Source organism: Myiozetetes cayanensis, unplaced genomic scaffold (genome assembly GCF_022539395.1).
Source record: "Myiozetetes cayanensis isolate MyiCay16 unplaced genomic scaffold, myiCay2020 scf9, whole genome shotgun sequence".
In the NCBI taxonomy this organism is placed as follows: Eukaryota; Metazoa; Chordata; class Aves; order Passeriformes; family Tyrannidae; genus Myiozetetes; species Myiozetetes cayanensis.
The window spans coordinates 24,113,307-24,140,667 of NW_026088185.1; the positions used below are offsets into that span (position 1 = coordinate 24,113,307).

The 27,361-nt window shown below is 37.0% G+C and overlaps 1 protein-coding gene across 1 annotated transcript in view; it reads right to left on the reverse strand.

The window, feature by feature from the left end:
• XRCC5 (X-ray repair cross complementing 5) overlaps positions 1-27,361 on the reverse strand; it is a 50,656-nt gene that overhangs the window by 19,438 nt on the left and 3,857 nt on the right. Inside the window, exons 4-14 of the mRNA XM_050339826.1 lie at positions 26,305-26,353; positions 24,671-24,793; positions 21,605-21,793; positions 18,609-18,723; positions 17,095-17,233; positions 14,989-15,101; positions 11,446-11,508; positions 10,612-10,749; positions 9,863-9,953; positions 8,581-8,708; positions 3,626-3,822 (exon numbers count right to left, since the gene is read on the reverse strand). Of these exons, the coding sequence (XP_050195783.1) occupies positions 3,626-3,822; positions 8,581-8,708; positions 9,863-9,953; positions 10,612-10,749; positions 11,446-11,508; positions 14,989-15,101; positions 17,095-17,233; positions 18,609-18,723; positions 21,605-21,793; positions 24,671-24,793; positions 26,305-26,353 (1,345 nt within the window). The remainder of the gene's footprint in view (positions 1-3,625; positions 3,823-8,580; positions 8,709-9,862; positions 9,954-10,611; positions 10,750-11,445; positions 11,509-14,988; positions 15,102-17,094; positions 17,234-18,608; positions 18,724-21,604; positions 21,794-24,670; positions 24,794-26,304; positions 26,354-27,361) is intronic.

Sequence of the window (27,361 nt, forward strand, 5' to 3'; positions counted from 1 at the left end):
TGCTTTCAAAAGGACTATTTGTTATTTTAAAAAGCTAATTGTGATTTTAGGCTTCTTTCTCCCTTTGTCCTCACAGGTAATATATAACAAGGTGCACGTTCATACTAGGAACTTAACTGTCAGATGGAACATATTAAACTTTAGAGCACATTTTGGCAACAGGAGAAAAATCCAGATAATCACAAAAGGGGAAGAAAATCAGATATTATGTTCTGTGTCACATAATGTGACAGGCTACTGACACAGAAGAATTGATTTCAGTTTAAGAATGACTGAAAGCTACTCAGCAATCAAACTAGCAGGATTTGTGTTCAAGGAATCTCAAAACAAAGTAACAAGTTTTTATGAAAAATTCTGCTACTGCAGTGAAAAACAGAAACTGCTTGAGGACGTAGGGACAAAGCCAGAGATCCTGGACAAGGTGCCACTTTGCATTCTACAAGGTTAGAACTGATTGCAAAAATTGCATCGCACGTTACAGAAGCAATCAACTATTGGAAAGAACTTGTACAGTCTTTCTTTTTGCTTTCTGTAACACACTCCTCCCCTACTTTATAATCAGTGTCTATCTCACTTTGTTTCTGCAGTCTTCTCGTCCTTTACTTCATTTTGTCACTACTGAAATGAAATCCCTTCTCCTCAGCAACTCCTGTCATTCAGCATAACCTTACTTATCACTCTAGGAGGAATGATGACTTTAGTTATGCCTCAGGACAAGGATAGGATACCTTGTTTCATTCTCAACTCCACTGACTTTCTGACTAACCTTGAACAAGTTGCTTGATTGTTTTGAACAGCTTCTGTCTCTCTGTAAAATGGAGAAACTGATACTTATCAACACCAGTGAGTTTAGAACTTCTACTGAAACCAAAAATCTTGTATACTAATGTGGTTTGATGAAAGGCGCAAAGAACAATGAAAATTCTCTTTTAGAATATTTTTCTCCAAAAGGTGTGTGGCAATTAATTGGAATGTCTTGAAACCTTTTTCTTCCTGTATTATTTTTACTGATTCAAAATGCTTTGGGATTGTAGAAGGAGAAAATAAATGACGACACTACATTTAACTGCCTAGGACCAGATCTACAGTTGTCATTAATCAGTGCAGCACAGCAGAAACTAATGAATCCATACCCATTTATACCAGCCAAGGATCTGACATTTAGAATATGCACTGATTAGCAGTATTTTTAAACTGTAAAACGTGCAATTACTATTTGAGAAAAATTAATAAAATACAAGATTAATTTAAAACACCCACTTCTACATTAATATAGAAGCCTCTCACATGCTGCAAAGCTGGATGAGGTAACAGCATCTCCATAGCCAATCTAAGAAGGAAAAAGTAAAATGCTTTCTATTTTACTGGATTTTTTTTAACTAGAGAGCTTAGCAAAAGTGATACAAATGAATGCTGAATACTGAAATCTGTATTAAGATATGATGTCTATAACTATGCTGCCTTAGTCTCATCAGATCTCAAAAATTAAGGGGAGAAGAATCTGGTTAATATGATGATAGGAGACACAAATCAGTTTTAGGAAACAAAAAGAATGGTCAAGAGATCTTCTAGCCAACTTTTTCACAATACTTCAGAGCAAACTATCTACATATGATAGTTTTAATAGGTTGAATCTCATAGAATATAGAATTTAGAATCACAGAATGGTTTGGGTTGGAAGGGAACTTAAGTATTACCTCATTCCAACCCCCTGCCATGAGCAGGGACACCTTCCACTAGACCAGGTTGCTCAGAGCTTCATCGAACCTGGTCTTGAACATCTCCAGGGATGGGGCATCCACAGCTTCTCTGTGCCAGGGCAGAGTTGCACAGTGACGTGCTTGTCTTTATCAATTGAATAAGTTATATCACTCAGCTTTTCCCCAAACACAGAACAAAACCATACAGTTAGCACTACTGTTGTAGCAATGACAATACTACTGTTCCCATTCATTACTATAGCAATACCATTTTTATTTGCAATTTTTAAAAATCCCATTACCATTCATTCTTCTGTTAATAGTTGAGTTTGTATCCTTTCACTTCCTTTACAGATTTTTTTTTAAAATCATTTTAATGCCCTACATAAATTCCTATCTCAATTACTCTCAATTAATCTCAATTTCATAGCTGCTTTTATCACCTCTCTAAAGGAAACCAGTTTTTAAACAAAATAGATTTCCTTCTTCCTTGTCAATTAGATGCTTTTCGCAAGATATATTTTTAAGCAACTTCCAGGAACAGGTCACCGCTTCTTGTTTAAATTCTCTCTCTAGCTTGCTTGAACCCAAATTTTGCCCCCCCTTCTTTTTTTTTCAACTGGTTCTATCCCTTCTTAAAATACACATATAAATGTATGTATGTACACATACACAGAGAAATTGGGGCACAGAGTAAGGAAAAGAGAATTTAATCAGTATGAATTCACAGACACACCAAGGTAACACAGGCACGCACTGAAATCAAAAACAACAACAGAAAGTAAGGTGTTTCCCAGTCTGTATAGAGAAATGTGGTCATTAATCTTGAGTAGCAAAGTGAGAAGTCTTATGTCATGTTTTCCCAGAGATAACTGGGGAGGAGGCTCTAGGTAAAGGATATATGATAGCTCAGCTAAGAAAGAACTCAAAACACTTCAGTGACGTTGTTCCTAGTGCTGAAATGACTGAACCAAAAATGACAAAAAGAAGGGAGAAGGAAATAACTGAGAACACTCCAACAAGCAGGGCCCCCACAAGTTATATTACTGATTTCAATAAGTTAAGCTGTAAGAAGCAGATTTTATTTGAGCAAATTGATTTGGCTGGGATGACAGCAATGCAGCAGTAATTCAGCATTTATTCTTCCTATTTGCAGCACAAATAAACTAAACACAGGATATTCAACAACAACAAAATCCTATCTTGAATCTGTTCAAACAGTAGGTGTTCCAGGAAGAGTCCATTAACAGTTTGATTTTTTTTTCCAAGAAAACCACATTAATTGCACAGCTGATAATAATGAAGCTGCTTTTCTTTTGATTGGTATTCAAAATGAAAACTATAGCATGACCTAAATCATGCATGCTAAAATGACTCCACTTTATGGCTAATTTAAAGCTTCATGGCATTTATTCTAAACTAGACTACCTTAGTGTTGTTTGAACTACTTTATAAGCACCAGTAGGACAAACTGTCTGATCAAAAGACAGTAAGCAATGTAACAGGTTGCCCAGAGAGGATGTGCAGTCACCACCCGTGGCGGTTTTCAATACCAGACTGGATCAAGGCCTGTTTAGACCTCACAGGTGATCTTGCTTTGAGCAGCAGGTTGTACAAGAAAGCTCCTGAGGTCCATTCCAACCTGATGGATTTTGTGATTCTGTGACAGCAAATACAGACATGTGGAAGTTACAAACTGGTTCCTGGTGTGTCTAGCACTGTAATAGTATGACCACCACAACTCACAAGATACTCCAGACACACTGTGGCACCACAATATTCTCCATCTATCAGCACCTTTTCCAGTGTGTAACTCATTGATTTTCTGTTCAAAAGACTCTGAGCCTGCTTCATCCAGCAAAAGCAACTTGAAGTGTAAAAAAAAAAAAAGTTTCAAAAAAATCCATAATACATCTCCAACTTACTTGTCTTTGAAGATGTCTTGAGCAGTCTTCTCTTCTTTTTTCTTGCCAACTTCCTTCAGGGGGAAAAGTGCTTTCACTCTTTCCAGAGGAGCCTGACACCTTTCTTTTACCACAGAGGGCATCTCCAGCATCTCTAAAAGGTGTTGCTCTATTGGTGGCAATGGCTTGTCAGGGTGAAAAGCCTTATGCTGCAAACACTGCAAGAGACAAAACAGTTTGAGCAAAGTAAAACTTTCAAAAGTAAAACTTTTATGTGCTTTTAATATAATGCCTGTATGCCTGACACCATATGGTACATGCAAAATATCTTTCATAATAAAGAAACTACTTTTGTATTGCTAAAAAACATTTCAGCTCACAAGTGCATTGAGAGTCTATGATCAGCTGTTTAAGGAGATTAATAATGACATTAAATAAGAATAGTGATGCAGATGAGTGTTTCCACACTCACTGGAATGAGTTCCATGAAAATTATTAGGAAAATCCCAGGAATGAAACAATCTGCAAGTGTTCATATTTTTAACTTTTTCCTACCTTTAAAATGCAATTCTATTACAGAACAGTCACACAGGAAAAATTTCTACACCCTCCAAAATTAGGCAATGAGATATATCTCAACCATGTATTCCAGTTATTGCCACAGTCCACTGTCCCTCTCAGAAAATTTTTCTTCTTGGTAAGTAAAACTCAGTACTCTCACAGGAGAAACTTTCACCAGTTTAAGAGCAAATGGAAAGAGAGAATGCTAAATGTGCACAGGTGAGGCACAGAATATATGTATGTTTAGAACTTGGCTTTGAAAGGAGAAGGGAATGAAGGAGAATGACAGATGCACACCACAGTTGGAAGAGATGGTAGGAGATATAGAAAAGGCTCTTTCACCAAGTGTAAAGTCAGTGCACACAGTCAGGGAGCCAAACAGAGGGAGACAGACTAAGATTAATGAGGCGGGCTACAGAAATTCCATTGAGAATTTTGAAAGCAAAGTAGGTATCTTTACAACATTGTGAAGTGTGAGATAGGATTAGAGAGGTCTGTGCATTTACAAATATATACACAGATACCAGAGCAGACATACACATACATCAAAACATGTGATGTACATGGGAGAAAAATTTTTTTCCACTACCATTGTACTGGGTGCATTAGACACCAGTGTGAAGGAATACAGTAGATCTGCTCCCCTGTTGGCTGTCAGGCATGACATTAATTCAAAAAACAAAATCAAAGCAAGTAAAACCCCCTATTCACGTTGAAAAGCTGCCAATAAAGAAAATCCAGACCATATGCTACACATCAATACTAATGTGTTTTCATGTTGCCATTAAGATTCCAATCCATAATAGAGAACACAGTGTCCAAAGGAGGTAGCCGTATAAGGCTACCAATTTGGAAACACTTGTAATGATTTAAGGCATAATTATTTTGAAAGGGAGTAAAAATGTTGCTGGAAGCTGCAGTAATGGTTCTTCTGATACAACCCCCCCCACTATTAAAAAAACATTAGGGAATTGAATTAAACTGACAAAGCAAAAAAACTAATTCCCCTGTTGTGAATGTTTTTCAGGCTTTCATATCTGAAATCTTTATGTGTGCAGCTGTAAGAGCTGAGCAAACTGCCACGAATAACAACAGCCTCCACTTGTACCTGTTTTTAAAGTAGATGATCTGCGATAGCAGGTACCATCAAAACTCAGGTACTAAATGGAAATTAAGTTAAACAGACAACCTGGAGTTTCTAAACCCACACAGTCCCTCTTGACCTTGCTGCCCCTTCCATCTGTGCCCAGCAAGAACTATTCCTACCCTCACAGGCTAGAAGGCAACCCACACTGTCACTGCCTTCCAGACTCGCCATTCTATTCACATATGTTGTCAAACACACTAGCTCCTCATTGCTCTTCTTAATTTCCTTACGCTTCCACTTTAGAGACACAGCTAGCTCTCAGGAACAGAGCTCACACTAACTAAGCTACTGGTCAACAGATGTAATGAAGTGGGCTTTTCACATCATTGATTCCATGATAAGGAATGGCACAAATGCATGAACGGGCAGAAATTTACCGCAAGAAAGCATTCTGCCTTGTTTCCTTTCAAACAGTATCTAGGAAAACACTTCTGTAGAACCACATTTTAGCAAATCTATAAATTCTACTGGAATCTGATAGTACTTAAAGCCTTAGAAGATGGAAGAGAGATTCAGCTATCTAAAAAATAAGCATTTACTCTCTATCAGTCACCTACTCACTCTACAAAACCACAACTATCATGTACTTAAGATCTCCAAAATAAGAAGGATCAATCACTTGGCCAAAGTTCTTTTTTCATAATTATGGAATAATTTGGACATCTCAGTTTACACTAATTGGCTGGCTTTTGAGGTTAAACCTGTGTGAACTGCATCCTGACACAAACGTCTTCAGAGTTCAGTTTACACCCAATTTGGGATGATTTCAAAATGACCTTCCAACAACCATTCAACCGAAGATAAGATTACTTGTTGCTGAAAGCCCTCACAGACATTCATGAGCAACCTCACCTCCCCAGTTCCTGTGGGTTTTCAAAGAGAACATCCACACAGTCCAACCACTTATAAACCAGCTTAATCCTCTAAGGTCACTTACCCATGGTTTAATGAGAGCCATGACAGCACATTCAGACGGAGACTCTACAGTTGCATTCCATGAACTATGAAATGCTGCACGGCACCATCCCAACAAACCTCTCCCCAGGTCTGTCTCTGTACAGTCATTGTTGAACAACTTGTTTATTTGGCTAGCAAATAAAATGCACTGCATTCCCCAAGTATCTTAGGTGCTTCAAATCCCTGTATTTAAGAGGGACAACTTAAACAATAACGTTGGAAGTCTGTCACTACAAAAGCTATGTGGAAGTTCACTTAGGCTTTTCTGGAAGCAAGGAATAAAAGTTGAAACTCTGGATATAGGATATTCCTCATCTTCCACTCCAGCAAGCATTAACAACTATTTTCCACCCACTCTGTCATTTCCTAATGCCTACCACTACTTCCAGAGATATAATTTAGCTTGATGTTTCTGTTTAAATTCTGGCTCTTGTCACTTATCATTCCAAATATCTTCATGAGGCAACAAAGCAAGGAAATGAAGGAGGAGTTCATCCTTTTCTTCAGAGTTATTTTTCGAAACCACTTATAGGTCCTGTTCAGCCCAATCAATTTACTGGCTACAATCAAAAGATGGTGTATAATTTTTCTTCATGGTTCTTAAGGAACCAGCACTGCCACTTGGCCTAAGAGCAAAATACTAAAAATCTGGAACATTTTTTGCAGCAAAGGAGAGAATAACTTACACAGATTAACAGCAATTTCGTACTAAGACACACAAATGGGGCTGTTCATTGCCAAAAGAAAGCACTAAGAGGACTGGTAATTTACAACTTTCTAAACAGCAAGCATTGTGGACAGAAACTGTATCCTACCTTCTACATTCAAACAGTCCATAAATACTTTTTCTACCAATAGCATTCACCCTTACAAAATCCCATTATCCTCTAAGGAAACTGGTGAGTTACTCAGTCTCTTCCAGCAGCACTTGACTCAAATGCTGGGACAACGTCATCACACTGTTTCAGAAGACAAACAGCACACCTAAAGCAAAACCCTCTTTCATTGATAGGTTACATCCACTAAACCAAAAAAAATGCAAAACTGCATCTAGCAATATAACAGAGAAAATTCTATCCCCTATGTGTTTCATTTACAAGAAAAGCCGTTTTGTAACACCCAAGCTTAACAATCCTTCCTAAAATAAGAGTTGTGAAGAGGTCAATTCATTTTACGCTCTTGTCCTGCCATAACCCTCTACTGATCAAATCTTGCATTCAGTTGCACACTGTCTTGTCAATATGACTGGCAGAATTTGAAGAGAACAGTGAGTTCCTCAGGTGTCAATCAGAGTAGGATTTGAAGACTGGGCTTACATGTGTTCCTGAAACACACAATGAACTTTCAGATCCCTTGGCTCTTTTGAAAGTATTGAGGTAGCAGGGCTTTGGGAAGTTAGGGTAAGTTTTCTTAACTTAAAAAGCATCTTCTTGCTACTTGTAAACTGAAATAAATAATTTGGAATTGCTGAGACATGATGAACATAGTTGCTATAGTACCATTTTTGGTCAATTTTCAGACTCACACACTCAATATATCTCCATGGTTCCGTATACTACACAATTCTGCAGCTGCATAAACTGCAACATAATTTTCCTTATTTTTAAATTTGCTGTGTCATTTTTTGAACACTTGAATTCCAATGTATAATTAAGTCTCTCATCCTCACAGTTACAATGAAAGTCTTCATGATATGAAAGGATGTAAATCAAAATGTAGACAGCTTGATACAATAATTGCAAGAAGTGCAAACCATTCTGCTTGCCCATAAAGTGCATCAGCTTAGACACCCAAATGGAACATTTTAAATGTCAACAACATTAACCATTTACTACTGACCAAGTTAACCTCAGACTGACCTGTTTTGAAATCACTGCTAGATGCAACAATGCACAGAAAAGTGATAGGACACAGAATGAGAAGCTAAAGAGATCCACGATTTTCAGCTGATTTTTCTCTTTGCCCAAAAGCTGAAGATTCAGTCTATGTCCACACTGTAATCACCCCAATACAGTCTGGAGATTCAAGTTTTTATTTGTCTAGTCTAAGTGCCTGTGAGTATCACTGATGTTGCTGCAGAGATCTCAGCACAGCTATAATTTCTCTTGCTTCCTGGGAACTGGAAATTTTTTAAATAAATCTATGTCAGGGACAACATAAAAGTCACCAGTTACCTCATACTTAAAATGCAAAAGATTTTATAGCTGCATCTTCACAATGCAGATCTTTCCACTGTGAATCAGAGAAAGACAGAAAGATAAAAAGTCTTAACAAAAGAAGTTTTAAAAATATGTCATAGAGTTCACCTCACCTGATATAACCTCTGAAAGTGAGGGTTTGGGATTTTGCTGGGCTTAAACAGGTCCTCAAAAGTTTCTCCATCTTCATAAACCAAATTCATTGAATCAATCAATGAGTCAACAGCAGACAACTGATCCGCTAAGGCAGCAATTACATACAAAGAGAAATTAAATACACTTCCAGATGGATGCATTTCTTAAAACAATTTATAAATGAAGATTCGGTTCACAACGTGAGATTTTTACCAAGTCATTACATGCCACAGAATACACTGCAGTTTTAGATGTACCAATAAAGAATTTGGATAATGGACAGAATAATAAACCCCTTCAGTATTTAAGGACTGCAGTGTAAAGTCATAAAGCCTTTTCGTTTTTTCTCCAAGACCTCAATTATTGTTGCCTTTCTGCTTTAATTTGCTTTTCTTTTTCAAGATGTTTTCATTTGCAACAGAAGGTTTATAGGCCACTTAGAAAATAAGGAGAACAGTTGGTTTGAAAAACTAAATGGCATAATATAAATTTTTTAAGTTATGAATGTAAATTAACACAGTTCACAATAGCCAACTACTGCTTTGGTAAGACAAGTTTTAAATTTGTTCTCAAACTGCTGGTTACAGGCAAGAAAATAGAAACTGTTTCAGAAACAAACCAGCAGGCTATGTATACCCTAATGTGCAGGTGCCCATTCAATGGATCTCACAACAACTGAAAGAAGTAGGAGTGGATTTTAAACTACATCCATTTAGAGACTCATTGCTGTGCAAAATTCTCAGAACAGCGAGTCAAGCTTTGTGCAGCTGAATGTTCTATGGTTCTCCAAAGATGCCCTCCACCTGAATCTGGACACCAGTAAGTGCACACTTTAATAAACAACACACCACAGAAAATACAGTCTTTGTGCACTATATTAACAGGCCATACTGCAACTGACTGCAGGACCAGCTTTGCACCAGTGGAGCAGCTGTCTCTGTTCTAATTCTAGCCTGATAATCACACACTGTAGATCCCACAAGGTTTAGCCACTTAGTCGTTTAACAGGACAGTTTAAATGACAGCCTGCAAACTTCAAGTCTGCTGAGCCTGCAACTCTGTGGCAACGCTGTGATACACGCTTATACTTCAAGATGACATCACCATAACGGATGCCCAAACGGCTGGGATTTTTTTCCCCAAGGTAAAATAATGACATAACTTATGTTTTCATTGGACAGCCAAATATTTTAACTCTTAAAGAGCACCTTAGAAGATGACAAGAAGGTTACTTCTCCAGTTGACCAGCAAATACCTTACCTGTAGGAATGCATTTTTTATTGTTTTTCAAGGATGAAAATATGTACTGTCTTAGGTCTTCCATGTAGGGTAGTTGCACATAGATGAGACACTGAGCAAGAGCAAAGAAGAAACAACTGAGCCTGAAGAAAAAAAGAATCTGTATCCCCAGAGTGCCATATCAGGACAATATAAACATAAGATAAATTTGAAGACCTACTGCCTGTGTGTATTAAAATATTTAAATAAAATATTTACAGAGCAACAGTTTTAATCAAAATAAACCACACAATTATATTTTATAATTTACTGATGGCTGCATTCCTCATTTTTCTACTGGTGGAATAAAGATCTCCCAGGCCATTTGATCCCTTTTTCTTGTGCAGAGTTCCAACCAGCCATGCTTTAAATAACCCATATATTGGCGCTTTGGGAGGTTTTATCATAGCTTAGTGTGTTTCAAAATCAAAAGCTGGTTTTGGTTTTTTAACATTCTCTGCCTCATTTTTGATTTACTCAAATACCTCCTCCAGTTCATGCCACCCTAAAAAATTCCTTTCTGTCCTTTATGTTTATACCCTTCAAAAGTCTGAAGATTGTTGTGTCCGCCCCCACCTCCGTCACTGCTCAGCCATATACATATTTAGCTCTTTCAATAGTCTCTCGTAGCTAAGATCAGCTGAAACATATGCTGCAAAAATTCTGACATACTGTGTTGCTTCTGGGTCTCTCAGAAGGCTCTCTGCAGAAGGGTAAGAGTGAAAAATTACCTCATATGCCTCTTTGATATATGGAAAAGCTACTCCAATTTGCGGGTTGCTCCTTCTGTCATAAGCGTACCGCACGATAGCTACCACTTTCAACTCATCCAGTGCACGAACAAGGGCAGAAAAAGCAACTGCTGCATTCTGGGGAGAGTGGGGAAAAGAGGTAACAGAATCATGCAAGTTCTTATTCATCTGCTGAAATACATCTTTCACAGTGAATTCAAAAGCACCGATTTAGTCAAGACTAGTTCCCATTTCAGCTGTAACTTGAGAACAAGCATTTTTCACATTCAAAAACTGAAGAAGCAGAAAGGTCAAATCTCATCCTGATAGTGGATCCATTCAAAGCTGAGTAAACTTCAGATCCAGCAAATTCCACCTTTTTCACCAGCAAAAAAAGAGCTCTCAGAAGTATTACAAGAGAAAGAGAAAGGGAGGGAAGTCAGACCCTGAAAGGAACTCATTAAATGCACTACAGTGAGCTTTTTACCTCCAATACTTAAAATAATTTGGAGGTCTGTTCTAAATAACATGGGATAGGACACACTGTTGCTCTGCAGGAGAACGGACTTAAGCACCAATTTCAGGTTCCACGTGCCCTCACACAAACATAATATCTACCAGTTGCCCATTATTCATGAGATACTGTATTCATTTGGGGTCTAATCCAAATTCCTTTCACCCTAATGGGCAATGGAACAAGACTTCTGTAAGCTGCATTAAAAGTATTTATTAGTGCAAGAAGACAGGACAATCTCAAGTGCCACTACTATTCTTTTCTATTCCACAGCAAAATACCTTCAGCATTAAATAGCATTAAACTTCAGTTCACCTTACCTCATCATCTTTCGCTGCAAAGACCTTCAGAACCTGGTTGCCCATGTAGTAATGCCTCTGGATCTAGATGCAAATGGTCAAAAGTTAGCCTGATGTAAAGAAAATGTCACTAATGCAACTGGACCAATTAAATTACATAACAACTAACATCAAATTTTGTGGCTTCTCACTTGAATAATTACCGTGTAAAGAGGTTAAAGCCCTGTATGTTAAAGCCCTGTAAGCCCATATCTCCATTTATCACACAATATGGATATTCAATCATACTGGGCAGGATATTCTCATACCTTCCTACCGATGGGTAGGAATGAAAGACTGCTATCTGCAGCTGTTACCAGTCTGAATAATAATGCAGTAATTCAAAAGTCAGTGTAAAAAACCACAGTAGTTAATACAAGACCTAAGCCCAAATGACACCACATCTATGCCATTCATTTTTTTCTAGCAAAGATACATCAAAAAGGAGCTGAAAAATGTTGCATCCTTAATTAATAAACCTACTTTGACAGCAACATGGAGTATATACAGCTGTGCTGGCAAAGCAGCAGTTCTGTTAGCAGAGTTTATTCTGTTCATGAACATGGCTGGCTCAGAAACAAAAAAAAATAAGTTTCATGAAGGAACATCACTGGCATAGTTGGAGCTACAAAGACTGAAACACAAGCACAGATACCCTGCAATAGTGGAAAACCTGTCATAAAGACTGCACACTACTATGAATGCTGGTTAAATTGACCTCTCTCTGTTAAACAAAAAAAACTCTTCAAATCAGTCTCAAAACTAACTTCATTACATTTTTTTTTAAATTTTTTTTTTCAGTTTTTATTATATCTTCTTCATTTAGCAACTAGGTTTTGTAGTAAAATAGGTTTGTTGAAGTCAGTGACAACTGCACCAGAGCAGACCTATTTACTGTGTTACAGCACAATTCTTCAGCTCAGATTACTCTACCTGCAATCATTCTTTGCTTTCTGTCGTTAAAAGCTCAGGAAATTTTATATTCAGTATAGCATAAATAACTAGACGTATGTATCACTACACCTTTTTTGTTTGAAAAAAAAAATTGTCCCTTTGTAACATTTTTAAGCATTATTTCTCAATTTACATGGCACAGCTTATAAATTAAAAATCAAAGTTTAAGCGCCCTCTGATCTTCTTTCCTGAGGGATGTGAATAACTCAAGAAAATAATATAAGGTTGTTCTATTCCTTCTTTAATTATGTATTTGGAGCTGTTCCAGTTTTTCCAGTTAATAATAAATTATCTTTCCTCCTAAGTTTTAAAAAGAAAAAATTTTTATAAAACATATAGTTGAATAGTGTCAGTTGTATGATTCCAAACAATACAATTTAGGATCCAAAACTTAAGGAAAGCATAGGTCTTGAAAATTCCAGTTTTAGACAAAAAGTTTCTGATACTATCAATACACTGTAATTTTAATTCTGCAATCACACCTGAATAATTTTATTCCACTGAGGTATATGCTTCTACTATTGGTCATAACTACTCACACTCCTACCTACAGGACCAGAGCACACTTAGATATAATTTCTATTCATTATAAAATCCACAGACAACAAAAGTATATACTAATCAAAAGCAATATTTCTTTTTGCAAATATTTGCAAAAGCATATTTTGCTAACGCACAGTATTTTGTGCATGGAAAAATTAGAAAACCAAATTGTTAATTCTTCAATGCATATTTATGTGAATCAAAAATATTCCTAAAACTGGCAGTATTCCTACAAGTATTAACTATGTAGTTGGAGGTATTACTGCACTATCTGACCACTGGTGGGAAAATAAAAACCCATATGAGATAACAGCTCACTTACAGGAGCACGATTTTTCTCATCTGTTTCCCTTTTAGTTTCCACTTTCAATAAAAGTCAGATTTCAAGTCAAAAGAGGAGGTCAACCTCCAGCATAAGAAAACTCCATCCATGGTGAAATACATCTTAAGAATTAAATGAAGACAATAAGAGTCAGCTGTAGGTTAATGACATACGAGGAGATGCAAGAAACTGTTTCATCGAAACACTGGATTCAGACACATTTCCCTTGTTAGATCCAGTTTCTGGTGCAGGATTTAGCAGTTCTCAACACTTCTCTGTCTAATTTAGGGCACATAAGCTCAAGCCCAATACGTTTCCTCCATCAATTACTTGCAGTACACAAGCTCCTGTGTTTCTTAACAACTAAGTTCCCAAAGTCCTCAAGGAACAATCAGGTTACACTTTTCATTTAGGCTGGCTTTGCATTTCAATAAATCAAATAAATAAATCCTGGCTTCTCAGTTAATAATCTGTTTTTGAACACTGCACTGCAGTAGTCTTAAGCACACATCCAGCAACACACACGAGTCTCTGTGCCAACTGTACTGTAAAGTAAAAAGATGTTTAGTTACACCTGTTTGGGAGTAAACTCCCTCAGATACTTCCTATTCCATTAACATATTTCCTTCCTGGTAAAGGTAATGATTCCTCAGCCTTTAACAGGGGTTCTAGTTTGTTCAGGCACTGAGACATATCAAAGAGCAGGAGGGCTGGGAGCTGTCAAAACAGAAGGTGTAGAGCTGCCCTATGATTTCATTTCAGTTTTGACTGGTGAAGTGAACTGGGTGCAGACAACTCCAAGAAGAGTAAAGTTTCAGTCACCTTGTGCTGAAATATCCTGGAGAAAAAAGAGAGGGAGTAGCTAACATTCCCAGCAATTACTTGGCACTCACATCTCTGTACCTTCTCATCATGTGTCCTGCTTCCAGAATAGTTTTGATAAGCCTTTGCCTAAGGCTTTCCTAATTCCTAAGTCCTGGATTTCCTGCAGGAAATCACCTTGTGCTAGATAACTTTTATTAAGGTACTTGCTTAATGTAAGTTTCTTACAATTGTCAGGGAAAAAGAATAGCAAAGTCAATAGCCCAAGTACAGGTAAGTGTATACAAACACCAAGAATCTCATGGAAATATGGAGAGTTTTTGAATGATATTATCTTTGTCTAAGTTCTAAGAAGCCTTCGCTACATTTAGTTTTTTTAAAACAGTAGAAATAAGAAAGTTACAGTTCACAAACTAATCCTTATGAAACTGAATGAATGGACCCAGTTCTCACACTTTCTTTAACGATAATGTTAAGCTTCTTCTGTTAAAAAGAAACCACACTTGCGGCTGGACAAAGCCAGAAAGGCTGCTGCATGAGCTGAAGACAAGACAGACCATCTTCTGCTGCACGTCTGGCATCAATATTTAAGTTTGTGAGATGAAATGAGACCGCAATGCCTCAGTCTTCACTTTGCAGAGATCTGAGTTCATCTGGCTTCACCTGAGGGTCCAATAGCCACATTTATGAGCTTCTCTCCTTCACAAGACTACATACAGCTTACATGCACTAGAATCAGCAAGTCACCCCTGCATACCTGACTGCAGATGCCCAATTCCCAATACTGAAACCTAGTACAATACCTTGACTTTAGTGAATTCAAATCAAGATCAATTGTACTGAATAACCCAGGAAGTTGAATAGAAAGAAATTTAGTACCATACCTGAGAGGATCTAGTGAATCCCAAAACAGAAAAACATTTCCCTTCTGTTTTGTATTTCATTTGCTCTTCATCTTCCTTGGAAAAAGGAACTATATCACTCCCATACCGAAAACCTGGAGAACAAGAGAAGAGCATCTGGTAAGCATATGGGTCCACAATTTTAACACCAAAATTAGCTCTCTGAATATTTTAACAATGCATTCATGCCCCACAGCTACGTTCCACACATGCTCATCAAATTACTTTCCCTGTTAACAAAAAAAACACACACCCATATACACATTTTGTACTTCATGAACAGCAGTTGCACTCCTTGTACATCATTTTGTGTAACACAAGTACCCTCAGAGAGCAGGAATGAAAATAAGGGAACCGAACATCTTGCCCCAAGTTATGCTCACAGAATAGATTTCAGCAAACAGATTGCAACACTCCCTGCAAATATAATATGAAAAACTTCAAACATACCACAAATCATACCACAGGAGATGACACCTGAAAAGACTCAGGGAATAAAATGTATTAACAGTGGAAGCAAAATACACCCTCACACAATGGAAAACCAAAACACTCTCGTATGCAGAACTAGTCTTTCTATACATTTCTGTGTTTTACTTCCCATGCCTTACATTACAGGCATATCTCCACTAAGTAGGAAGCTGTAATTTCTCAGAGGTATCATCTGTTCCAACTGCTTATTCCCCTACCTCAAGCTCCAATATCCTCACTGTAACATCATCACTTTATTATACTGCCACAGACTAAGGAAGATATCCTCATGTGTGAAGAAAGTAGAAGGAACAGAGGTAAATCCCTGGAGGAAAAACCTACAAGCAGATATATTTTCCTGCAAACAGAAAAGCAATCACACTGGTAGAATGAACGAAATTTCAGTGTGGGTGCTGCAAAGACAAAGTATTCTCTAATTATGACATTTTTCAAATCATCTGCAAAAGTCCAGGAGGCATCAGCAGCTCTATAAAACATAAGAAATATCACACCACTGATAGGGAAATTTTTGGTTCTTTTGTTCACATTGAACTGTTCATAAGTTCTTTTTTACTAGTATCCCACAACTACTTACTAACATAAGCAGTCAGCAGATTAACTGAGGACAGTCACAAATGCTTCAAAATATATTCACTATAAGAAGTGGATTTTTTTTACACATAGTTTTCAAGTTATAAAACATAAATAGACTATTAGCTTTTAACTACCATTTCTACTTAAAGAAAATCACACTGTCATTGGGACTTTACCTGATACTGCTACAAAACACCTCCATGAATACTCCAATCAAAAAAGATTAAACAAAAAAACCTCAGTATTTATCTTCATTTTCAATTTATGTTATTCATTCGACAGCACTGTTATCTGAATAGTTCTGCCCTTTATAGTTAATATACTTGCCCTAATTGTGTGGGATTCAAACAGCAAAGGAAAGGAGAAAAACTAGTAACAAAATACATCTATACAATTGCAAAACATAAAACAGATTTGCTTAACTCCATTTTTAAAAATAAGTACATATTTCCTGCTGTTTCTGGGGCCTTAGTCTTCTAAAGAAATTAATCTGCTCAGAAAGAAGCTGGAGGTTCTAAGAGAAGTGTTCTGCATACCACTGCTTCAGATTGAACCTCTTAAAGCTAAAAGACTCTTGAACACTAAACCTTCCTTTGATGATTTCATCTTTCCAATTGCAGAATAACTAGAGAAGTTGCTCATCTAGAAAAAAGCAGTGCTATGGAAGCATTTGTGTTATCAGTACAGCAGAAGACCTGAAAACAGAACAAAAGTAGCAGCCCTACTCACTACAGAACTGAGGTATGGACCCCCACAGAGCATAGTTTAGGAAGCTATAGTGCCCCCCAAGTTCCACCTAGGGGGTATTACTATTATTCCTAATACTGGCAAAAGTAAGAATTTCTAAAATATGTGAAGACAAAGAGTCTCACACAACAGTTGCTGTGTTCCATCAGCCTGCAGAGTTCACATTCTAAGATCCCAGCTAGGCATCAAGGTATAAACTAAAAGGCACTTAAGTGACTTAAGAGTATAAGCCATTATCTTCAGTTTGTCTTCAGGGTGCACATAAAGATGTTGTACCTTGAATAGTATCATCTTTTGGAACCTCTGTCTCATCGTCATCGTTCAAGCAGTAAACAGTTTCTTTCTGCACATCCTCTCTTCTAAGGGTTTTAGCATCCACAACTGTCCAAATTTTTTTCACCTTCTCTTCTGTGACCTTGATATCAGAATTCAAAGAAAAGGAATGTTTAACATTTCAGTGGGACACAGAGTACTTACCAGAACAGGAAAAAAAAAAAAAATTCTACAACACAGTGCTGCACTGTTTTGCCAATAAAGGACCAATAACGACAGCCCCAAATATGCATCTCTGGTTGCTACCACAGTGCTTCCACCACACTGTTTCATCTGTATGAGATTCACATGTGAACTGTAGCACATTGACTGCATATTTCTCTTGGTTATTCATTAAACTCTTAGATTAAGTCATTTGCGGTAGTCTAAGTCACAGGATAACATGTAACTTGCTTGTTATGTATTTTACTTCCTATAGCCCTCTCTTTTCTCTCAACTTAAGTGCAACTGATGGCATAGTTAGTCCATGAGAATAAAAATGTAGAATAGGCAGAAATAGTAAATAGATTACGTTAGCAGGACTGCTGTATGACCTCAGGCCAGTCACTCAGTTCATGTTGCTTATTCTCCCAAACTTAGTTTATTTTCTGTGTAAGAACCTTTGGGAGGGACTCTTCCTGCATATTTGCACAGGTCTGGTACAATAGCCTAATAAAAAATTATGAATAAGTATAAATAGAAAGCTGGTCTCTTTCAAGGCTAGTATGCTTATCTGTCAGAAATCAGATATATTTCTACTTATATACCAGACTCCTAGTCCTGAGTTCAAATAACAAACCAATTAATCTCCATCTCACCAGATCCATCAATACTGCCACACTATATAGTTACCTATTTTACAACTGGAAGTTTGCACATTTTCTGTGTTTAAATACACTTACTTCTTCCTAGCACTGTGTGAAGGACCCATATAAAAATGTAAGGGAAACAGATTGGGCCCAAGCTCCACCAAACAGTACAAGACAAACAAGCTGAAAAAATGCACTTTTTTTTTTTTTCCAAGTCTGAAATAATAAGAGATAGGATTTGAAACAATGGCTGGTAAAACATTTAAAGCCACCATTTTACACACACACGTGCAAAATTCCTCTCACGCCTGGGGAGATATTTATGTCTTACTGGAGCTGCAGACATATCAGTGATGCTGAAAGTAAAGCTCCAACAATCACAGCATTCTTAATCAGGTTCGTGGACTTCAATACCATTAAGTGTCACAGCGTAGACAGCAATTACTTCTATTTCTGTACACTGTAAATTTTAGTTATTTAACACGTATACAATATGGTGAAGTTGCTGTGGGAACCACAGTTTTAGATGTACTGGCTTCTAAGCACATAGAAATCTCTATCCTCATTATCTGGTTGTTGTTTTATTTTCTTAGCTTTAAGGAAAAAAAGATGCAGCTGCACCTAACTTGCTGCCAAATTACACTAAAATATACGATTTTATGAACTTACTGCTTTGTAGGCCACAATCCTTATGGACAGATTAGAACCAATAGTGAGCTGGCAGGGCCAAGGCATAGGCCTTCTTTCTATTTTCTTAAACATTGAAAGACGTTCCAGACTCTCGCTAAAGGAAGGAATCAGGAAAACAAATGAACTCTGATGAACTGTAACAAAATATTTTAGACAATACACTCTCTTTAAGGAAATGCATAAGTCCAACTGTTTGTTTCATCTTAGACTGCATTAAGCATTACAAAACAAACTGTATCATTAAACATTGTCAGAAAAGAGAATGGAAAAAAGAGGTGGTACAGTAGATTATGCCCATGTTGAGCCTTTATGGTGTGGTGTGACATTAAGGCTTAAAGATGCTGTGTTAGGTCTTGTGGTGAAACAACACAATTGCTTACTATGCATTTCACATTTATCTGAGCTCACCCAGTTTGGACATGCAGCTATAGTTGAACCACACAAATTAGAAAAGGGTCTCTAAGTGGTAAAATGTTTTCTACACTGAAGGTGAAGAATCCAGTTTCCAGTAATAGGATTTTGTTCCTGTAGAACTTGACTTCTGACAATCTTTTAATACAGTACTAATGAACTCATTATTTTAAGGGCATTTGTCAGAATGAAAGAAGTTACTTTGACTATTTCTAGCCCCATCAGTAGACACACAGGTTCAAAAAACATACACAAAAAAAGAACTGTAATGATTTTATATTAGAAAGTGTTAACTTAATTCCACAACTTTAAGCAATGGAGTCCAACAATTAAAATTTCACAGTAATTTATAATATATCATTGTGAATTCAAATAGGTTGACACACCAGAACAGCTTTCAGCTCATACAAACTGTACTAGCTATTTTGCTGTAAAATTCCAACACAGAGAAAGCTCTCAAATTTTTCTATTGCATGATAAGCACAGATAAAACAATGCTGACCTCATCTTTTTTCACATTATGATAAAACCCTAAATCTACCTCTCTCTTGCTTAAAGCACTTGTCTGGCAGAAATCAAGATCAACTGCTAAAAACACCAGTACAGAATTCATTCTACTTTTCAGGTTTCTTAGGATGAGCCGGGTTTTTTTTTTAATTCTAACAGAAGCACAGAAGCACAATGAAAGGGGAAAATGCACTGGGATTTTTATAATGAGATCAACACTTTTATTTTTTTTCTTAGAGAAAGGAAGGGAGGATTTTTTTTTTCCTAGTAAAGATGCCAATATAGGATTTTAAAAAACAATCTGTTACTACATCATTAAAAGTACTGCAACACACAGATTCCAGGACAAATGTGAAAATCAAATACGTAAGTGCCAAATGCCTAAAAATGTAATTTAAACTCAATTCCTTAACTCCATCCTTTAATTTCTTATAGAAGAAAAATGCTGCCTGTTATCAAAGACAGCTCATAAAATCAAACTCTAGTAACTGTACATTTCAACTTGTATTTTAAGAACATGTCCCTTGTCCTGTGCTCTCCAATCCCCTCCCCTAGAGGCACAGGATATTCCTGTCCAGAATATCACAACTTAAAAAAATCTCAACAAAACTTCCTCACTTGCTTTCCTGGTATAGCTAATTTATTTTTACAAGTGTTGAAATATTTTTACCAGCAGGAATAATAACTCTTGGAAAATGGAGAGTGTATCTGAGTTGGTCAATTATCATGACAGATTTGCAAAGCTGGTCTCTTAAAGCTTGATAAGCAACTTAATTACATCTAAACCCTCACATATTCCTTAACAACTTTTTCAACTAAAGCTTTAATCTATTAGCCAAATGCCTATTTATTCAGAGGTTTTGGATTTTCCCTGAAAGTATGGCACAAAAACAGCTTTTACAGCAGCAACAGCCTGGGATAAAAAAAGTATAAAGAAGAGGCCAAGCCACATGGCAGCTTCATGCATATGGATTATCCTAAAGGATAAACAGTCCAGGAAAGATACCAATTTTCTGTGCAGTCTTTTGATGCAATGACAAAGCCTGCTTTTTTCTAGAGACTCAGATTGCTCTCTTGACTAGTATGGAACACATATACAGTGATATATATTTCTTCACTGTTGCACAGTAACACTCAAGTAGCAGTTTAACTGGCTGCTGAGGTACAAAGCCCATCCAGCTGAGCTGGACGAGGAAAGGAAACCCCACAAATAAAAAGATGAATAACAGTATGAAAACCTACAGGTACCATCCTTATATAAAAATTACACTGGACAATCACATTACAGTTATGGTCTGCTGAGTTTCCTGTGGTCTAAAAGACCACACTTCATAACTGCAGAAAAGAAACTAAGTCAGTAAGATCAGACTTCAATAAGGCATGTAGATGCATTTTGCCTGTTGCCCAAGTGAGACAACACCTATGTGGAAAAGTCTTGGATATATCATTAGCTACAGTTTTTCAGAGACACACATAAATTTTTATTCTTTCACTGGGGAAACAAGAAGTGAAAAACTGTCTTTCAATCCTTGCATTAGGAATGCTGCTGAAAAAATACATTGTCACAGTTGACTGTGGTTAGAGCGCAGGATTCAACAAACAACATTACTCAAAACATTTGTGGGAGTTTATCAAACCAGTGAGCTAAAAGAAGTCTGAGATCAAGGAACACAAGCTACCATTAAATGCAAATGTGCTAGCTGTACTACGTCACAAATTTCATCTCCTTCCATAACTCCTTCATGTTTTTGAAATGTCATATACAGAAACATTACCTCCAAAATCTTCCAACACTAAAGATGGAAGAAAACCATTTCTTTTTCTTTAAATATAGATACAGAAAATTCATTTTCCTCTGAAATCTGTAAGCTCTTCTACTTATTCTAAAGCTACTTAAGAAGCTGTATGGAAGGGACTAAGTGTACAATAAGTTATAAAATTCACTGACTTAACTGAAACAGTAAGTCAAGGCACTGATTACTTAATTAATTTCATCTTTCAGAGAAGAAACCAGAAAGTAAATTTATAATACAATAAATAGGATTAGCCAAGTTTACCTGAAAGTATAAATTTCTTCCAGCCCTCCTTCTTCATCCAAAGTATGCATGAGTTTCCTCACCACATCAATACCTTGTTTCTGTTGTTCAGTTAAACCCTTTATTGGAAATGAGTTTCTGTGCATATGGGAATGTACACTGGCCATTTTATCTCCACTTCCATCATCAATAACCACTTGAAATGGCAGACTAAGAACACAAGCAGAAGCAGTTAGTTTGATTTTTTCTTTATTAAAATAACCACTCAAAACAAAATTTTTATAAGGATAAATAATTCTATTTAGCTGCAGTCAGATGTATAAAGAGCCACATGGCTTGGAAAACAAATGAAGTAGTGTTTTGGGTCTAATTGGCATTGGTAACATCTTGACCAGAGTGATGCACCATTTCTGGGTATCATGCATCAATAAAGACATCCACATACAGGAATAAATCAGATAGTAAAGTTAATGTTGATTAAAAACCAAGATCTGTGAAAAAAGATTCAACAAAATAAAGCCCACAGAGAAGTGAATCAGATGGCAAGAAAGCCTTATGTATAAAAGGCTGTTGCAGAGAAGAAGGAAACAATGAGTTCTTCATATTCAGCCTGCACTCCAGTCACATCATGGAGTCAGGTCAGATATTCAAAAACCTCATAAAGGCATTTCAAACTATAATCTCTAAAACCAACTGCCTGAGGAGAGAATACAGTCTCCACTCTCACGGTAAATCTTTTCCAGAAGATTAGACAAACACTGGTCAGCAATGACATGCATACACCTGGCCCAGTCTGAAGTAGAGGACTGCTCTAGATGACTTGTTAAAGGCCATTCCAGGCCTATGATTCTGTATTGGCTCCAAATGTCAGCAAATGGGACGTTCTCTGCAGTGAGGCTATTGGGTATTTCTGCATTAAATGCTACTCTTTGAGATTTTAATAGCTTACAACACTTGGTGAATTTCTGACTGAAGATGACACATTTTCCTGTACTTCATGAATCAGACTTAAAAATGTAGCCAGGGATTATAGATAAAATGATTTTGCTGCTCTTCAAAATATAGGAGAGTTAACCAGGTATAATAAACACAGAAAAGAAAGATGTGCAAGATCCTCTACTCTGTGCGCCTCATAACACCTGCAGATTTTTCAAGTCTTTTATCTGATTCAATTTTGAATGAACCACGATGCCTTTTACCATGTTTCCACAAAGTAAAATAACTTTACTACTGTATTATGTTTTCAAAAAAGCAGCCTACAGATCCTTACCATACTTCCACCTCATTAGTCCTCACTAAACTTATCCATTAAGAAATATATAATAAGCAGAGTTAACAATACACACAATAATGTCACATTGAGTAAAATTAAAGATCAAGCTTCAGCCAAGTGTTAGGTACCTTTTTAGGAAGCAGTATCCACTGATAAACAGAGAAACTGTATTTTAAAGCTATTATGACAACAGCAAATAGTTTCAAACCTTTGATACGTAAAAGTTAGGCTACTTTCACTATACAATGCCTAGAGACTACTGTGATGAGAACTGCATGATACCCAACCCTACACAGTGCTCAGTGTGTGCCTGGCACCTGATAACAGGGAGGAAAAACAACTATCTGCCATAAGTTACAGCCTAATCTATAAACAGGGCCTAAGAGAGGGAAGCATGGGCTATAACAAAACAACAAGATTCAGCAAGAAATTATTTTTAAACTAGTACCTCAAATATTTTACATTTGTACATATATTTCTCAAATCAACCTTTACTCGTGTGGCTGGGAGACAGCGTGTAAATCTGCAGCCAATGCTGTAACAGCAACATTTCCCTTGAGTTTCTCTTAGCCCAGGGCCTTTTTCTTTGCTACGTTACAAAGAAAATGTAAAGATGTATCAGAAATCTCACAGAAAGAAACCCACAACATTAACTTGTGGTATCAGCATCTGTGTCAGCCTGCACAGCAAACAGGTAAGGAAACAAGGAAGCAGGAGCTAAATATCAGGTCTCCAAAAGATGTACTCTGACTGGCTGGAGGGTTCATGGTGTTGCACCTCCAGTGCCAACAACGGCTCAAATAAGCAGGAGGGTCATGTCAAGGCACATTACAAGCATACCTGCTTTTGCTGTGTCGACAGAACCTGACATTTTTACTTTCGGCCTCCCCTAAACATAGGCAAAAAAAGATCTTTTGTGGACAACCAGTCCATGATTTTCAGTCATGTTTTCCTACTTAATCTCTCTGTTATCTTGCAGAGGGGTTGGTAAATAGTTTCAATGAATTTATTAAGTTCAAACATTCTTCTTTACAGAATGCTGGATCTAGGTAAAAGTAAATACTAAAATGGCCAGAAGTAAAACTACAGCTTTAACTTTCTCCTGTGAAATTATTTGTTATAAATAGCAAACATTAACATTCACAGAGTTTTGCTTTTAAATAAATTTCTCCAGAAGGCCAGTGGCTTCCTATGTTACCATCACATGCAACAGCTAATACAGATCTCAGCACAAACACTGAATCTTCAGATCAATGCCCATACCATGACAATCACGGGACTCCTGTTATAACATGTAAGACATTGTTTCCATTTTCCAAGCCCATTGCTGTGAATATAACCCCTCTCTTCAGACTTGCTCTTCCACTGACACCAGAATCAGGCTATAAATATCTGCAACACAACCTCATTATTTTTTGCCAGTAAATTCCTCACCTAAAAGGATCTAGGCTGTTGCTGTGATAAACCCACTGTTTCTGAGGCTATTTCTGGCTCATTGTTTCCCCTTTCTCTGCTTATATAGATCTTTTGTCTCTCATTTTAGACTGTGGCTCTAAGCTATAAGCATAAGTGGAGAAGAAGCCATCATCTTCACATTTATTTGCACGTCACTTAATCAAGAGGACTTGGTCCAGAACTGGATTTCATGGCATGTATCAAATAAGTACTTATAATAATCACATTACTTACTAGTACACTTCTACAGAAACCATTCACCAATAGACCACCAGCTGTTTCAAGATCATTATAAAGAAAGAATAACAGTGTCCCTTTAAAGAAATGGCATCGTGTGTAACAGCCACTTTCATACTTACAAGAACTGAAGTGAAGTTCCTGTTTTCTTCAAGTTAGCAATGATAATATCCAGCTGATCCTCACTGACAGGACTACTAAGGTCTGTAAATAGTTCAATGTGTCTCTTCTCATATTTCTTTCCTCTTAAAGTACGAGAAAAAATACATATATTGAAAATATTATCTATAAGGCCTTTTGCTAAATATTTCCTTTCAAAACTGATACTTTACCAAAGTAATTAACTTCTAATAGAAAGAAACCCAAACAAATAAACCTACTTGGTAGTAGCTATTCTACCATAGGTTATCGTATTTATGAGAGGATTTTTATCTTTATATGATTGCCTCTATTCCCTCCTACCCTCTAAAATTGAGGACTCCAGCTCTGTGACTGTATAAATCGCTAACTCCATCTAAACAAGTGGAATTCTGCCAATTTTCACCAATGTAGATAAAATGCTAACAAAATATGTTAGGTTTCTTATTGGTTACACTGGATATTTCCTTTGCAGCTGTAAGTATGTTCTTGTGAAAATGTATTTTAAATGACTGCTGCTGGTGGGGATTCCATTTCAGTACTCTAATTCAGTAGATTCATTGGATAACAGGGACTTTCAAGATCACTTAATGTACTAAGAAGTAGTAACAATACACATCAGGAAGGTCTGCCAGTGACAGAACAAAATTCAGTTAAAGTGACACAGCTGAGACCTGCATATTCTTGCATAAGGGTGATTTCCTCGAATTTTTACCCTACAGTATTTTCTCAACTGAAGGCAAACTCCAGATTAAAGGTTTTAGCATATACAGGCACCTTCCTACAAAACAACAGAAGCAGTTGCTCCATAGATATTTAATACATAAATACAGTGGTTTTAATTCACAACTCAGTTTTAACCATTAAATTCATATAGCTTTCCACACTGATTAGATCTTATTCACAAAAATACAAATTGCATCACTAAGTCTCATCTTCTGCACTCACAGTTAGATCATATAACCTTTTTAGCAACATGTTCAAGCTCTGCTTTGAGAGGAAGTACAGTCACCTTCCCTTCCCTGGACCACTAGTTCGCTGAGTGTTAGAAACACATTTCCAGCTAAACACATTCACTGACAACTTTGTAACACTTGTCTCAATATTTTTCCTCACCTTAAACGGTATTTCATCCTACAAGTTCATTTCCCATAGTCTGCATATCTACAAAGTTAAACCTTACCTCCAACAAGCTTTAAAATGCTAGGCTGAACAAAGTCACCTTTCTTGTTTAATTTGTACCATACACAACATAAATATGATAGCCCTTTCCTAAGCATTTTAACATCTGAATTAATGCTTTTTGAAAACAGATCACAAAGAATGTGACAGAAAGTAAAGCCTTTGTGCCTTCTATAATGGCATGAACAGTCTCATGACTGTACTACAAAGTTACCGGTTGCCTCAGAAAGCTCTCAGATTGTCTGGAGAAGTCAGATGTCTCATGAGGACTCCAGAGATAGACTCCTTTAGCGTGCTGTTTATTTTTAATGTTTGGTACTTTAAAAAAAGCACTTTCCATATTTACACATACTGGATATGTAATATTGGCAATCCGATCAAATCAGCTTCAAAGTGCAGTCAGAATTGTGTAAAAGGCTTTGAGTTACATACTCACATTGTTTCCTTCTGAAGCAAGTCCATACACACAATAATTGCATCCAGAACTAAGCAAATTTAAGAAAAATATCATTTAGAACATGAACCATGTCACAAGTGGGGTTTTTTTTTTAAACAATTTAATGTTTTCACTCCCTCCCAAACACTGACAAACGTGCATTTTAGCTGAGGAACACTCTTCTGAGAAACTTTTAAAATAACTACTGTGCAAGAGGTTTCTATATAACTTGTCTGTTTTGCGATCTTATTTCTGCCTCATTTATCTGCTGGAACAGTAAAAAGACTGCTTCAGATCCCAGTCCTTTAACTGTCAATGAGAGGCTCAAGTCCAATGAAGGACAATATAATCTTCAGAAAATTCCTTTGAATCGACCAACAAATATATGATACCAATTTCTCCTGCAAGTTTTCCTTCAGACCACCTGTGTCTGACAATCTCTTGATGGCTTCCTCCTCATCACACCTGGGAACATGTGAGCCAGTTGACTGACTGCACACCTCTCTGAAACAGCTCTGACTACCTGAGTGGAGCTCACAGTAATCATTTTATGGCCAGAAAAAGGGAAGACAACCCAGGAAACTGAACTGTAATGCTCATGACACACACAAAGGAACACTACATAAATCACCTTCTTTTAAAACTCTACACCTCGTGCAACTAACAACAGAATACATTCAAATATGAACAACATTCAAAACAGGAAGTGATTTTGGTAATGTCAGAAGTATTTTATATGTTAATCAATCTGATAAATCTCTATTCTGCTTTGTCTGGGGTAGAGCTAATTTTCTTCACAGTAATTGGTATGGGGCTGTGTTTTGGATTTGTGCTGGAAACAGCAATGATAACATAGAGATATTTTAGTTACTGCTGAGCAGTGTTTGCACAGAGCAAAGGCTTTTTCTGGTTCTTGTACCACACTGCGAGGGAGGAGGCTTGGGGGTACACAAGAAGTGGAGAGGAGACACAGCCAGGACAGCTGACCCCAACTGACCAAAGGGATATCCCACACCACACGGTATCATGCTCAGCACATAAAGCTGGAGAAAGAAGG